Source organism: Ptiloglossa arizonensis, chromosome 6 (genome assembly GCF_051014685.1).
Source record: "Ptiloglossa arizonensis isolate GNS036 chromosome 6, iyPtiAriz1_principal, whole genome shotgun sequence".
NCBI lineage: Eukaryota > Metazoa > Arthropoda > Insecta > Hymenoptera > Colletidae > Ptiloglossa > Ptiloglossa arizonensis.
In genome coordinates, this window is record NC_135053.1 from 26,774,347 (window position 1) to 26,789,338 (window position 14,992).

General features: G+C 42.2%; 3 protein-coding genes across 9 annotated transcripts in view; all 3 read left to right on the plus strand.

The window, feature by feature from the left end:
* The window catches only part of Step (cytohesin steppke), a 45,239-nt gene extending 41,049 nt beyond the window's left edge, over nucleotides 1-4,190 (plus strand). For 3 of the 6 annotated variants that reach the window (XM_076315130.1, XM_076315128.1, XM_076315133.1), the window contains 4 exons: nucleotides 187-298; nucleotides 1,297-1,527; nucleotides 2,220-2,289; nucleotides 2,990-4,190. In XM_076315130.1, the coding sequence (XP_076171245.1) occupies nucleotides 187-298; nucleotides 1,297-1,527; nucleotides 2,220-2,289; nucleotides 2,990-3,077 (501 nt within the window). In that variant the 3' untranslated portion in view covers nucleotides 3,078-4,190. Of the gene's footprint in view, nucleotides 1-186; nucleotides 299-837; nucleotides 1,170-1,296; nucleotides 1,528-2,219; nucleotides 2,290-2,989 lie in introns of those variants that run through there. The other 3 variants (XM_076315131.1, XM_076315129.1, XM_076315132.1) reach the window with 2 other exon arrangements.
* Nucleotides 4,191-6,954: 2,764 nt separating this feature from the next.
* On the plus strand, nucleotides 6,955-8,725 carry Mrpl12 (mitochondrial ribosomal protein L12). Of its 2 annotated transcripts, none has more exons than XM_076314926.1 (4): nucleotides 6,955-7,177; nucleotides 7,729-7,963; nucleotides 8,037-8,165; nucleotides 8,255-8,725. In XM_076314926.1, the coding sequence occupies exons 1-4, from the start codon at nucleotides 7,116-7,118 to the stop codon at nucleotides 8,369-8,371; spliced, it is 543 nt and encodes a 180-aa protein (XP_076171041.1). In that variant the 5' UTR covers nucleotides 6,955-7,115; the 3' UTR covers nucleotides 8,372-8,725. The 2 variants fall into 2 exon arrangements, with proteins under 2 accessions (XP_076171041.1, XP_076171042.1); XM_076314927.1 differs by lacking the exon at nucleotides 6,955-7,177 and adding an exon at nucleotides 7,306-7,325.
* Nucleotides 8,726-9,538: 813 nt separating this feature from the next.
* On the plus strand, nucleotides 9,539-14,862 carry LOC143148520 (pyridoxal-dependent decarboxylase domain-containing protein 1). Its single transcript, XM_076314916.1, has 10 exons — nucleotides 9,539-9,624; nucleotides 9,745-9,930; nucleotides 10,645-11,058; nucleotides 11,133-11,414; nucleotides 11,500-11,571; nucleotides 11,642-11,878; nucleotides 11,960-12,298; nucleotides 12,393-12,678; nucleotides 12,765-13,022; nucleotides 13,113-14,862. Exons 1-10 carry the CDS (start codon nucleotides 9,559-9,561, stop codon nucleotides 13,361-13,363), a joined length of 2,391 nt encoding a protein of 796 aa, XP_076171031.1. The 5' UTR covers nucleotides 9,539-9,558; the 3' UTR covers nucleotides 13,364-14,862.
* The last annotated feature ends 130 nt before the right edge of the window (nucleotides 14,863-14,992 follow it).

The window sequence follows — 14,992 nt, forward strand, 5'->3', positions numbered from 1 at the left end:
GAAATCAGAGGATCGCGATGCGCAAAAGTAATCGAAAAAATAAATCGGAAATTTGTCGATGAAAATCTGACTAGCGATAATAATAAACGAACGATACGATCGAACGATATCGCGAGAAATTGTAAAAAATTAATTTCATAGCTTTGTAGTTGATTGTTTTGTTTGTTTGTTTGTTTTTTCTTCCAGAGTCTGTACGAAAGTATAAAGACGGAACCGTTCAAAATACCGGAAGACGATGGCAACGACTTGATGCACACGTTCTTCAACCCGGACAAGGAAGGTTGGCTCTGGAAGCAAGGTAATCTTTGGTACACGACTACCGCTTCTCGACTGGACTCGACTGGACTCGACTCGACTCGACTCGACTCGACTCGACTCGACTCGACTCGGTACGATTTGAAACGAAAACACCTGTTTGCGCGATGCTGGGGATAGAACGCCGACGAGCTGCCACTGTTCATCGAAGAACACCGCCGCCGGCCGAAAAATTGAAAATCTTGGGTGGACGAAAACGTTAACGAAAGAAAGGAAGGACTGCTACGCACGGCGCGTTTCGTGCAGCGAATATTTGCGCTGCAATAGCTTCCGTACGATTCCGCGAACTCTCTTCTCCTCGCATGGACGATTACGAGTGTAAAGGTAGAATCGCGAGGAGCTCGGTGCGACCGATGTTCGACCGGAAGGTTTCGCGCGCCGTTCGAAAAGTCGTTTACGGTGCGTCGATCGTTATTCGGAACACCAGCCCGCCGAGAGACGATAAAAGTTTACGCGTTCGATTGAGAAACATCGAAACATCGAAACATCGAAACATCGAAACATCGGTATCTCTCCCGGTAGAATATCTACACCGAGTACAAAGCCGAGCGAGTGTCTCGACCACGAGACATCGAGAATCCTGTCGTTCCAAGTTCGATCGACGTTACCGGACGCAACCGATCGAACAGGGTCAAACGAACGAACCAGCGAGCGAGAACACCCTGAAACAGCGTTTCCCAAACTGTCGCCCCGAGCGAAAGATTTTTAGCCCTCGGTGAGATCGCTAGACCTTCGTAGGCGTTTCAACGATCGATTATCACCGATCTCGTCGACCGCAACGTCAACCTCGACGTCGACTCGGACATTTCGAGAATCGCTGTTCCAAAGGACTCTCGCAACGACAAGACGACGATCGTTACCTACTTTTTTCTTATATCGTATCGCTTTGTCCCTCTGCTGCCCTGACGGAGACAGCAGGTAAATAACGCGGATCTGGAATCGTGCATCGACCCCCGGCTTTAAACGGGCCGTTTGCTGTTCCAGGCGGACGTTACAAGAGCTGGAAGAGACGGTGGTTCATACTCAACGACAACTGTCTCTATTACTTCGAGTACACCACGGACAAGGAGCCACGAGGCATCATTCCGCTGGAAAACATTCAGGTCAGAGAGGTACAGGATCGGCACAAACCGCACTGCTTCGAGCTCTACGCCGCCGGTTCCGAGTTCATCAAGGCGTGCAAAACGGACAGCGAGGGAAAAGTGGTCGAAGGTATACCGATGTAACGCGGAACCGAAATTCACCTCGCGACGAAACATTCGCTTCCCCGGTTATCGATTCAACGTTCTTCGTTTCTAGCGTTTTCGATCGGCTTTCCTCGCCTAGCGGCCAACGTGCTCTCGTTGACGATGCTTTCTCCGGCAATTACGGCCATCGTTGATCGTAACGATTACGTTATCGGTCGTTGTAATCGCTATTATTCGCGTTACAACCCGGTCGATGACTAAAGTGCCATCGATAATGCGTCTTTTATCGCCTCGACCGCGACCGCGACCGCGACCGCGACCGCGACCGCAACTGGTCGTACAGTTGACAACTATACGCAAAGTAAACTACGGTACGTTGATACCGCAGGTTACGCGGATTACGCGGTATATCGACACGTTAGGAAGCGTTTACGATAAGTTGTTCGGACTTGTCTTCGGTTTCGATCACGGCTGCGAGCGCTGTAACTTGAAGCGAGAACGAACCAGGTGACTCCTAACACGCGTACAAACTTGTCAATTTTTCGCTTCCCGGACCACGTAATTACCGAATAAATAACGCAATCTACCGAATAAAGAATTCAAGTGCGCGTCGAACGTAACGCGAAGGTTCAGTTACCTTTTAACGTAACTCTCACCTCTTTTGCCGCCACTTATTTGCAACTGATTACCGTAACCGTTATTTCTCGTTTATCGCAGGTAAACACACCGTGTACAGAATGTCTGCGGCCACGGACGAAGAGAAAGAAGAATGGATCAAGTGTGTGCGGTAAGTTGTGCGTTCTTCGACCCGCGAGCAATTAACGAACAAACATCGAGGTCGCGGTTCGTCTTTCCCCCTCGTATTTTCACGCTGTCGCGAACCTCCTTCGTAAACGAGCAGAAAAAACTATATGTAAAAAAACGACTAGCGTAGGTATACGTAGGACGATTCTTGCAAAATCAACGACCGATGACGTTAACGGTAACGGTGTGTCTTGCGGTAAGCTCGATGACTTTTTCCAAGCTTTCTCGAGTAAAACGTCTGAACCGATGCTACTCGCCGTTACTTCCGCAACTACCGATTTCTCTTACTCCTTGAAATACAAGATTCGATGTATACCTTACTTTCGAAGTCGATTCGAATCAATGATGGTACCAGCTTCGTCGAAAGTATATCGTTCCGTACGAAACACGTGTAAAGACATCTCGAGCAGAGACGCAACCGGGAAGACGTATCGCGTCCTAATTCCGAATTCCGAATTCCGAATTCCGAATTCCGAATAACCTCGTCTTCGAACTAATCGTTAACGCGAGTTATAGAAATGTTCACGTTCCGTGTAATCCCTTTTACACTTAGTCGTTCCGAGTTCATTTTCAGAACCGAAGACTACGCGATGAAAACTATGTCTCCGCTTTCTAAGAACGACCGAACGACCGAACGACCGAACGAATCGCTTCTCGGGACCAACTCTGATTAATCGTTACAGGCAAAGCATATCGCACAACCCGTTCTACGATATGCTCGCGGCTAGGAAAAAGAAAGCGCAGAAGACCAATGTGCACTCGAAGAGCTAAACGACACCGCGGACACGGCTTCGAGAAGAAGCTTGCTGAGACACAAGACTGTCTATTCACGAGGCTGCATCGCTGATCGAGGATCCGGACAAATCCGATCGAAGATTCATCGGAGGATCGGCACGCGCCGAGAATGTCGCGGAAAAAGGAGGGCTTGTCGACGGTTACCTCGGTAACGGTTCGTCGTCAACGTGGCTTCGTCGGAAGAGGGTGCGCGATAACCGAGAGAGAAAACGATGCCATTGGCTGATATCGTTCGGCGTTAGATTTTCTATAAAAACTCGCTACGCCTTAGAGGCCTAGATACCTATATTGTTTAAAGAAATTCGATGCTAGACTCAATGTGTTTCCCTGAAATGCGCAAGAGAACGCTCGACTCACTGTTCGCGTTCCGAGCTAGAGTTCGTACCGCCGGTAAACGAGAGGAGAGTAGAGTACTGGACGAGTACAAGATCGATAGGCACGGAGAACGACGACCATCTTGTTTTCGTAGAAAACTTTCTCCGGCCGCGTGTTCCCCCTAGTTCGAAATCTACTTAACGAACGACGATGCGCGTCGCTTGCCGAAAGGAAGGACCGTGATCGATTCGTATTGAACGGTAGGGGTAAAAGGCCAAGTCGAAAAGAGTGAAATCTTTCGTATTGCCTGGCAGCTTTAGAAAATCGTCGGAGTTCGAGGTCTCGTTTCGCGTCAATCGCGAATACGTCGAGTATTTATTTTGTACAGATCCTTCGTACCTAAATATCGTTTCGCGTGCTTCGCGAAGAAGAGATGACAAACGAGAATACGTATGCAAAGAGGTGAAGAACGTATCGGGTAGAGGTTGGGAGGGGATGAGAGAGGATGACTCGCGACCAATATCGAACAAACGAGAGGGAATCGGTAAGACACGTGTATAATGTGATAGTCGTGTATTTATTTGAAAACGAAAATGAAACGCGTATAAATAAGATCGGATAATATGTTTCCTTCGTATTCTAGAATTATTCTGAATCGCATATTATCGTACGGATCGCCGCGAGTATGGCACGGTAATGAGCCATTTACGCGCGTCTGTAGACTAGTACGATATCGTTTTCTTTCGTTTATTATATACATATGTAAAGATTAAATAAATAAATAAATAAATAAATAAATAAATAAATATATATATATATATATATATATATATATATATATATATATAAATGTACATGTACATGCACATGCACATGCACATGCACATGCACATGTATATACATACACGCATACGTATTGCAATATAGTAATGATTACGTTAGTACAGGAAAATTGAGAATAGTAATTCGATAAAGATCCAATTAAGAACCTGCATCCTGAACAATATTTGTATTTACAATCGCGAGACATCAATTTAAATAGAAAGCATTTTTTTCAATAATTCATTCGTGTCGTTCCAAGTAAACGAAATTAAACGAACATTATCATTTTTCATTCTTTACGGAAACTTTACACCAAAGTCATAGAAAGTGTAAACAACATTTTCGAGTCCATTTTTTCAATTCAATTTCCCCGTGTTCTTATTGGACAAAAGTAGCCCTTTCCTATTTAAAAGTATATCGATTACTACTAGTCACAATAATATTCGTAAAACTATTTTTACCCAGAAGTGTCAGAATTTTGTAACGTTTCTTTGTACCGTGTAGCGCATCGGGCAATTTTTACACTCGTTACAATTTCTTCGTTTATATTTTAATAGAACGTACATGTCTGTCTTGCAATTAAGAATTTCTAAACGTCGATTTTTCTAATTTAACGACTACCGTAGATCCTAGCGAGTTTAAGTGTTTCACACTCGTGTTTCGTATCGATGTGTAAATGAAAAAAATAAGAAAATAGAGATGCGGGTGCCTTTGAGATCTTGTTTAAGCTAGTCGTAACAACAAATTTGTCGCGAGTGTTTGTACGGGGTAATAAAAATTCAAACGTTTACGTTCTTCTTTGTTACGTACGAGGAAATGTCGGACATCGAAAACGCCTTATTACGATACATTAAATAACGAAACGCATAAGTAATTATAGGGCATACGTTTTGTAACGTCACGCCGTACGCGGTAGAATGTAACTATACCACAAAACAGTGATTTGTATCCGATCGTAGTTTCGATGAAACGCACTTTCTATATGATCATTGATAAACAATTGTTTCATGGTCATTGACCCGTCCTTGAATTAACTTTGTACAGACTAATTTTTCTTCCTCTTTTTCTTCTTCTTCTTCTTCTTCTTCTTCTTCTTCTTCTCCTACTTCTTCTTCTTCTTCTTCTTCTTTTTTTATTACTGCCTGCAACCGCGTCGATGAATTAACGCTTCAGGTGTAGTATCGATGCTTGTTGTTTGCCCGTTAATATTTCTCTCGAAACGTCGAAGAGTACGTTTTCTTGCTTCCGCACAATGCTGCGGCAAGAGAAACGAATTTAGATAATTAAAACTGGTTCGTACATCGGTAGGAGCTGTGTAAAGTTTGATCGAACGAATTACTTTGTTAATTCGTCAATGTCCTTCGTGTCATATTTCCCCCAAAAATTGTTTCTTCGTTGATGTAATATAATTTATATTCGAAAACGACGAATTGATTATCTTTACTATTGCATCGAGTTACCATTACTCGAAGAACAGACTGATATTCTGTTGTTATGTAAATTTGTAGCGAAACTATGCTGCTGTTCGACCAATTATTTTTAATTATACCGTGAACAAAATACTGATAAATAAGGAAACGTATAAAATTGTTATTCAATGAAATCGATATAGATAACGGTAACAAAGTTTTTCAAAAGGGAAATCAAAACAGTGCAAATACGTAACGTTTTTAAAGTTATAGCAACGCGCCAATCAAAAATAATTGTACAGTTTACTTTAGTAAAATACATACGTTGCATATGTTGGTTCGTAGTGTTTTTCTTGTGTAAAGAAACTACGATAAATCGTGGAAACGATATACTAACTTGTGTAATTAGTAAGATAATTAATTCAGTATAAGAATTGTATAAAGAACTGTACTTTACAGCAGAGAATTTGTATATTTCGTTGTATATTATTTTCACTCGATAACCGTTATGTATTCATAATGATCTGTGTACTGTACCTACGACCTTATATGTATTAATTTAAACATAATTAATAAATATTTCCATTTCGTAAGAAACTTAACGAAGAACATTATTTTGATCGCTTCCTGTTGCAAGTGAACCGAATCTGAGATACGATGTTCATCTTTCCCATCGCTCCGATATGCGTGGACCATTGTCGCTCCAAGGACTCGACCGCAAAAATGGTCGCGCTGAGGCGAGAACACGGTCCAGGAATCTTTTCCATGCGATCAATTTTTACCTCCTTGCGGATGATGAATAAAATTAGCGTAGTCTGGTACTCTCATCCCCGGACTCTCGTGATTATAGTTACGAACGATCGATAAACGATCTGTGCGTTGTTCCTCAAAGAATCCTTCTTTTACTTACTACCTAATTATATTTTGGAATCGTTAAGTTATATTTGCGCGCGCACGCGCACACACACATTACAAAGTTACACAGCGAACCTTCATCGCTATACGTAGATACCAATGCATACGTACCGTATGTTCGTGAAGCCGGCATTTCGGACAGCTTCAACGAATCAAGAAGAAGAGTATGAAACTTATTGGAAAATATCGAAGGAACTTTGATTCCTTCTGTCTTTTCGTTTACTTTTGCCAAGCAAAATTACATTGTCGAACAAAACGAAACAACATTGGGAAATTGTTGTCAGTTTTTAAATGGAACCAATAATATTACTATTTATTTATAATACTTACCTAAATGGTAACTTGTATCTAATTGAAAAATAGCCCACTGCCAACACGGCCCTGTGCAGTCACGTGATCTTATTTCATCGTGCTTCATTTTTACGTTGAACGGACAATATTTCGATTACTTTGTGCATTTGTGGTTTCTCGTATATGTATATAATCGGCAATCAGTATTGTGCAATTGAAGTATTCGTTCAAACGTTAAGAGATACCATTGTTAAAATAAACAATGAACGCATTACGATTTAACCTTCAACGTAATATCCATCAAATTCGTCAATTTCACAAATGGTAGGAAGTCCATTTCACAAATATATTCGGTTTAGAGAAACGTGATTGTATAACCTCACTTTTCTCTACATTTTTAAATCGTACATACTATCGAGAATAACAATGAATATCGCTTCGTTCGGAGAATTTAATACAATACTTGGACAAGGTGATCTCCATGTTTTTCCCGTTTAAAAATGGAAATAAGTTGTAAATGTTACGCAAAGGTTTTTATAACTTTGTAATAAAACGAGGACCACAACTTTATTAATCGCGAACATAGAGTGCAATACAATTGAATAATTCAAATTTGAAAACATCGATAAATTTTGTTCCAGTTGATAACAGCACTTGAATATAATTTTTTCGAAAAAGTAATACAACGGACTATAAATTCACGATGCGTTTGTGATTCAGGTTCTTAGAAAATATTTTCGCCTTTTACTAGCATCGCAACTAATACTACAGTATGCGCATTCTGTACTTTTCTAATAGTTCCCCCGTATTCGAGTATCCGATTATCTTATACATCAAACGGTATAAATCTTCTTTTGATCTCCTTTGCGATTCAGTTGCGTTCAACAAATGGAAGCAGTCGCTGCCGTCGACAAATCCGTGGTACCCCCTTCTACTGTAACGAACAAGGAATTGGAAATTGGTTCTAAAGTGAACCAAATCGCCGATCAAATTGTTACGTTGAATCTTTTGGAAGTAGCGCAATTAAGCGAGGTGCTAAAAAAACGATTAAATTTGCCAGATGCACCTCTAGTGGCCACGAGTAGTCTTAATTTGGCACCCAAAATCGAGGTACGTGCAATTTCCTTCTTTAGGAATTATTGCGAAATCAAGAACATATTTACGTCTAACAATATTATTTTAGGAAGAAGAGCAGGCGCCGCAAGTAGTGCAAAGTGCATTCACCATTAAACTAGTATCTTTCGACGCGAAACAAAAAGTTGGTTTAATAAAAGAAATAAAAAATATATTACCGGACTGCAATCTTGTACAGGTGATGCGACTCATTTTATTACCGACTAGTCCAATCTTGCGCTGTTAGTGTTTTCGATTATCTCATTGTATTTCTCTTTTTACGCGTAGGCTAAAAAATTTGTCGAGAACGCACCGGTGATAATCAAGACAGATATTCCTAAAGAAGAGGCGGAACAAATGAAGAAGAGTATTGAAAATGTGGGTGGTACGGTTAAAATTGAATAATCGTTAACCATTAATTTATGTGCATATAGATTGTAAAAATCGGGCACGGAGTTTGATAGTGTTTTATAATAATTTCAAAACCAGTTAGCACCAAACAAGAAAATTATTCCCCTCCAGTTATATACATTTTGTGTACAAATAATATTCTTTTATACAAACTTATTGTTTCTAAATCTAGTTTGTAAAACCATTCTTATTGTTTCTTTCTTTCTTTCTCTTTTTTCAATTTTTCTTTGCCTTGAGCACAACTATTCGGATAAATTCGTTCTTAACAAATTGTATGTAAAATATTGTGCTTAAAATCACACGAAGACGGTAAATGAATAAAAAGATGTGGTAAAAATAAATCACAAACTTGTTTCTTGGAATGCCTGAATTTTGTTACCTTCTTTTCATAATAACTTGTTCAAATGATGTATATTGATTTTACGTGTGCGGCAAGCACTTATTCTTACAATATTTTTCTTATTTCGAAATATAATCGCAAACGCGCAACGAAAGGAGCAGACGTGATTCGTTATTATGCGGTTTATTAACGGAAATATATTTTACACTTATCTAAATGGCCTTACTTATTATCGCAACTAAAAATGCCAGTCTATCGCGATAGCCGATAAGTATAATCAAACCAAGACTTCGGTCTTAGCGATCCCATTTTGCCGTTAATTTTTACATATCTTAACAATTTCTATTTCTATTCCGCTATAACATTTACTCAAAGTGTACGTGTACGCAAACTTAACTCTGTCAGCTTACAAATTGGCAAACAGTAAAATATCGTTAAACGATCCTTGATCGAAAACACGATACAGCGAGTTCTTACATTTAAATTAAAAACACAGGTGGGTTGGTAAAGCCGGTTCGTATGCAAAGTAATGGATTTCGAGTTAATCAACGAATTGAACAACTGGCGCTGCGATAACAGCCATATCGATAAAATAAGGGCCGTATCGATTACATTTACCATCTTTGTATTTTACCTTGTGCAGTTTCTCGTGTGATTAAAGTATATTTCGCGAAAAGTACAAAGATTCTTCCACACGAGATACGAAATCCAATACTTGGATTTATTTTCATCCAGAGAGAAGGGAAAACGATAGAAAAAATTTTTCTTCAGTGCCCGATCGCGAACGCAACGAACGCACTACGAGTTGCGACAGCACTGCGCCACGACGACTACTGCCACGATGGCCGAGGGGACTGACACAAACGATAAAGCGACGATGGAAAGTATAACGCAAAACATACTCGAGGTTCGTGTCAGCCGTGATCAAGACAGTGCTCGATAACGTAATAGTGCCTTTCGAAGTGTCGAGAGAGTTTTCGGTTCCACCGGCGTGACATTATCCAGGTTTTTTCTATAATTTTGACAGGTCAGTGCCGGAGGTGGGTCTACATCGAACGAAGTGGCTGCGTTGGAGTTTCAAGCCTCCCAAGTGATATCGAGGCTCGAGGAAGCCGTAGAGAGGGCAGCCGACGGTGGCGGTACCACCTGGAACAATCCCTCTGGGTTTCTTTCGCAATCGAAAACTCCTGACGAAATATTAACTTTGATTCAGGTAAATACAACGCTAGCAAAAGCCATTGCTTCGCCGCTGTTGGTCGTTTCTACGAGTCTCTCCCCCCGATTGGCTCGTACTTTTGTGTTCATCGACGAGCGCTCGTCACGTGGTCGTACGATCGTCGCGAAACGGTCAATTGCGCTAGCGGAACTACGAAGTAGCGGCTGTTTTGAAATATGTACGCAATGTAATTTTTACGTTGTTTCGCGTTGAAAGACGTATTAGCAAACAAATTCGAACGTTCCGAGGAATCAGAGTTTACATTTGTTGAAAACGTTGGCTGACAACTGTACCGTGCATCGTATCAATTTTCGCGAATGTGTTTGTAACTATTATGCGTACACGTTTCTGTAAACTATACACTTTACACGTAACGTAATGTTAAATATGATAAAATTATCACGGTATAGTTGATTGGAAAGCGAATCGTCGACAGTATACGTTTGGGAATAGTTAATACTCGATACGTCATCATTGCGTAGTCGGTAATAGTCAATAGCTGGTAGAATTAGTTTTCGCATCTATCAACGAAATTACATTACACAATTATGCGATTCTACTTAATTAACATAGTCAATAGTTATGAACGTAAATTTTCAATTTCGATCACATAGTTGTACACAATATATTGTGTGTATATATATATATATATATATATATATATATACGTACGTACGTAATATGTACGAGAAAATAACGAATCGTTTGTAGGATTTGGTAATTCACGACGATGCCCCGCAAGCAGCCGAAGATGGCTCGACCGAGACAGCAACCAGTCAAGTGACGTCTCTGCCAGTATTAACGGAGCCGGCGAAATTGGCGTTGATTACACACACCGTTTCCGCTTACGCGCTCGCACTTCCAAAATCGCATGCTCAAAAGTTAGCCGGTCGTTTGGCCGCCGACACCACCAGATGGCTGAGCCATATCTTCCGTTTCGTCGATTGTGCCTCCTCGTTTCACGAGGATCACCTGGAAGGTTTGGTCCGAGTAACCAGGCTCGCGCTACACCGAAAATATCCTCGGTACATGGAAGAGGGTTTCACAGCTCTCGCAGCCTCGCCGCCTCTGATTTACAGTTCCGTGGCCGCGCCTCTAGGTGTGGTGCAACACTTGTGCAGACAGGTACGAGATACACTCTACATTTGCCGTAACGAGAAGTTGGTAACACCCGTTAAAAGATATTTTGTATTTTCTAGCTTTCGTTGCCGCTTCACTGCGTAAGACCCATTCCCCACAATACAATGTTCGGGTCACGGTACAGTATGGACGTTTCGGCTTTAGAACGACGTTTGGCGGAAGACACGCAGTCCAACAGTGTAACGCCGCTACTTGTGTTGGCCGAAGCGGGTTCGGTATTGACAGGACACTGCGACAACATCGCTAGGCTTCGTGCAATTTGCGACAAGTACAATGTTTGGCTTCATCTTAGAGGGCATTCTCTCTCCGCGTTAGCGTTAAATAATTCGACGAAAGACCTGGTGCGTCGGTGTTACTTTTAGTTTACGAAATTCCTTTTCGTCAACGTTAAACGAACCATCGCGATAAAACGTTCTTCGTTTTCAGCCATCAAGGGTGGCGGATAGTATTACGTTACCTCTTGGGGTTTGGCTAGGTATACCATCCTTGCCAGTAGTTGTATCCTTTTAAATAATGATTCGAAAACGAAGGAAACGATGCAGCATCTGTCCTTAACACGTCCGCATAGACATTGTACAGGCTAACGGATACTAAAGGTGGTCGACCCACTCCGAGAGACACAACTCTGTCGTTGGTGTCGTGTTTAATGGCAGATTCGTTGTCGAGACGTTTACCGACTCTGCCGCTATGGGCCACGCTGCAAGCGTTAGGCCGAGACGGTGTACATAATCGATTAAAGAGATGCTTCTTGGCTGTGGAGGAATTGTACAATAAAATCAAAAAATTGTCTTGCATAGGGATTCTGGTAAGTCACAGTGAGAATAATACGTAGGTTGTTTCGTACGTAATTGTTAAGTAATCGTATGTACGATTGATCGTCGTTTAGAGTCAACCACCAGGAGGGGAAACAGGATCGTACACGATAAACGAGCTTTTAACGAATCCTGTTAACAATCCGCAACTCTTCGAAGCGGTGGCCAGCGCTTTGGTATTTCAATTTCTGCCCCCGGACAGGGATTCTCAAGTAACGGAACGCGTTCCCCCGTATTACGACAATTTGAATTCCTGGCTAGGGCAAATTCTTCAGAGAGACAACGAGAACGTGGAGCTATGCGAGATCGAACACCACGGCGTGGCGATTCGCATTTGCCCTCTAGAAAACTCGGAACCACCTCCGTCGACCGAGGATATAGACAACATGGTGGCTTGCCTCGAGCAACAGATAGTGAGTTCGTTCAAGTACAATCGCGCTACGATCGAGTACCAGTCGATCGACGCGTTCTTCTCTTATGCGTTAATCGTTATCGTCCGTTTAATAGGGAATACTAACGGCGACCGTCGAACACAAAGAAACGTTCGAAAAGTTAGTCTCGGAGAACGATTCGTTGCATTTAGTGGAGATGCCAGGTTGGGCAGGTTTGGGAGGTGTGCGCTACGCTCCTCCCACTTGGATTCACGTTATGACGGATCAGGCGAAGGACGAATTGAATAGATTGAACACGCAACTGGTCGAAGCTTTACGAAGCAGGGACGCGGCGTTCTCTTTGGCCGAAGGAGCCGACGGTTTAGCCTACATACGATTTGGAATGGTTACGCAAGAGACAGGTAACGAGCGAAATACTTTGACGCTTACACGAGCGAGTGAATACCGATGCGTAAATACCGATCGAACGAGACAATTATTTTCCCAGACGTAGCCCAGTTGCTGTCTTTGGTCTTACGAGTCGGTCAAGAAGTGGAAGCTAGTTCCAAGTTACTGGACACTATATCCGAGGTGGTGAAGCGAGGCATCGAAGCGGCGCAGACAGACTTGGAGAGAGAAAACGCCGAGAAATTGTGGCAAGAAGGTATTCTCAGACACGTACCTGTGGTCGGGACATTTGTCAATTGGTGGAGCCCCCCCTCGAAGGAGACCGGAGTTCGTGGGCGTAGCTTAAATCTACAAGCTGGTAAATATTATGCGACTCGGAAAACGACGCGATTCGATTTAAGTCGGTCGGTTCGGTGATATCGACTAAAGAAACTTTCTCCAAATGTAGGAGTCGTCGAGAGTACGGAGAATATTTACAAATACCACATGCAACTGCAACCCAATTCCACGGTGATCAATGGATCCGGGGCTAGAACTCCTCCGCAACCATTGGTGCAAACACCGGTCGGTGCAGGAAGCCAGAGTCACAGTCGCTCCTCGAGTCATTCTAGCCTGCAGAGCGGTAAAAGTGTCTCTGCGATTACAAATACCGTTTCCCATCCACAGCTGAAAGAGGAATCCGGCGAGGTGAAGTCGTAGTGAACGTCAAACGGCTCGATTGGTCGACAGGAAATTGCGTTCAAGTCCACGGACTTGGCGAAGGAACGATGCCCTAGGTGAAACGGTCGATCGTTTCTAGCGAAAACGAAAGCTACCCTTTACGCTCGCGGAGCCAAGCCAAGCCAAGCAAAGCAAAGCAAAGCAAAGCAAAGCAAAGCAAAGCAAAGCAAAGTATTACGGTCCGCCGACGGTATCGAGCCTTCGCGCATTTCTCACGTTTCGAATCCGTAACCAACCCGTCCGTCGCGGTCTTCTTGGCATTCGACGAACAAAGTGACGCCACTTGTTCATCGAATAGGCATTATCGGTCGATTTCGTACGGAACGTGACGCGAGTCGTCTCGATCCGCTGGCGGGCCGCAATATGCGTTCAAACGTACGTCGAAGAGCTTAGTAACTCGATCCAGGTAAACACGCCGCTCGTTCTTTCTCGAATCGTTCGCTCTTCTCAATCGAATACCTTACCTTATCTTTCGGCAGTGGTTTCATCGGCGGTATTCTTTTCTTTTTTTCTCTCGTTTGTTTCTTTTCTCGAGATTCTAGCATCGGAAACTCGCGCACGATTTATTGCATCACAGCTGGTGTACTTATTAGACTGATAACAAATTTAAAAAATGTCGCTTTTACGATGGGTTTGATAAGAGTATCGACTATTATCGTTTACTCAGGTATTTTTCACAGCACAACGGTCCGAAATATGTGTCGTAAGTGATCTTCTCGATACAACATCCGAACATTGTTACGTTGAATTTAGTTAATTCAATGAATAACGATATTTCAACACAAAGTAAAAGCTGCAATTAAGGTAAGAAAGTAAGTTTTCAACGATAGAGCTTTACACGATACTTTGTGTGCACACATGTTCTAAATAAATTTCTCAACAAGATTCTCTCTCTCTCTCTCTCTCTCTTATTCATTCACTCACTCACTCACTCACTCACTCACTCACTCATCCAAAGCGACACAAACTTTATTCGAGCATTTTATGATATAACGTTAACGCGCGTTACAATTTCTTCCCAAGAGTTAAAGCATTTTTTAACGAAACGCGTCAAAAGGAGAATGAAACGTCGTTCCGACGTTTAAGCACGACTCACCAAAGAGCCACACTCGGGACAAACGGGTCATCCGGTTCGACTAAATCTTTTTGCGAGACAGTACGCGTTATTACTGGTGTACGCAAAGCTTTGGTCAAAACGACGACCCGAATGTTGCGGAGCCCCAGTCCACCGCTCATCTTTCCCTTCGTAGATCTACATTCGAACGACTGGAACTGTTGCTGCTGTGTAACAATATGTAACTTGCGACGGAGGCCGAGTTCCGTCGGATTTAAGAAAGAACGTAAACAAAATGTTCGCATTACTATAGTACTCATTGTCGGTAAATTGTTGACAGATACATTAAGCGAAAAGAAATTAAACTGTATGTATATTTATGTACCAAATTGTTGTAATAAAGTATTGCAATCGAATAAAATCATTCAAGTATAGGGTAGCGTTTCAGTAATATTTTCATCGATACGAGGGTATTTTATTCGAGTTACGAGCGTTACTTTGAAAAACACGAATCTTCTCCATCGATGATCGAGTTGCGTAAGAAATGTTACCTG

What these genes read in the sequence shown, in the direction of transcription:
- Mrpl12 (XM_076314926.1), top strand. Translation starts at nt 7,116, where the DNA reads ATGAACGCATTACGATTTAACCTTCAACGTAATATCCATCAAATTCGT. An exon ending in ATTCGTCAATTTCACAAATG is followed by an intron (nt 7,178 to 7,728) that starts GTAGGAAGTCCA and finishes TTTGCGATTCAG; the next exon opens with TTGCGTTCAACAAATGGAAG. An exon ending in CGGACTGCAATCTTGTACAG is followed by an intron (nt 8,166 to 8,254) that starts GTGATGCGACTC and finishes TTTTACGCGTAG; the next exon opens with GCTAAAAAATTTGTCGAGAA.
- LOC143148520 (XM_076314916.1), top strand. Translation starts at nt 9,559, where the DNA reads ATGGCCGAGGGGACTGACACAAACGATAAAGCGACGATGGAAAGTATA. An exon ending in AAATATTAACTTTGATTCAG is followed by an intron (nt 9,931 to 10,644) that starts GTAAATACAACG and finishes AATCGTTTGTAG; the next exon opens with GATTTGGTAATTCACGACGA. An exon ending in CTTGCCTCGAGCAACAGATA is followed by an intron (nt 12,299 to 12,392) that starts GTGAGTTCGTTC and finishes TCCGTTTAATAG; the next exon opens with GGAATACTAACGGCGACCGT.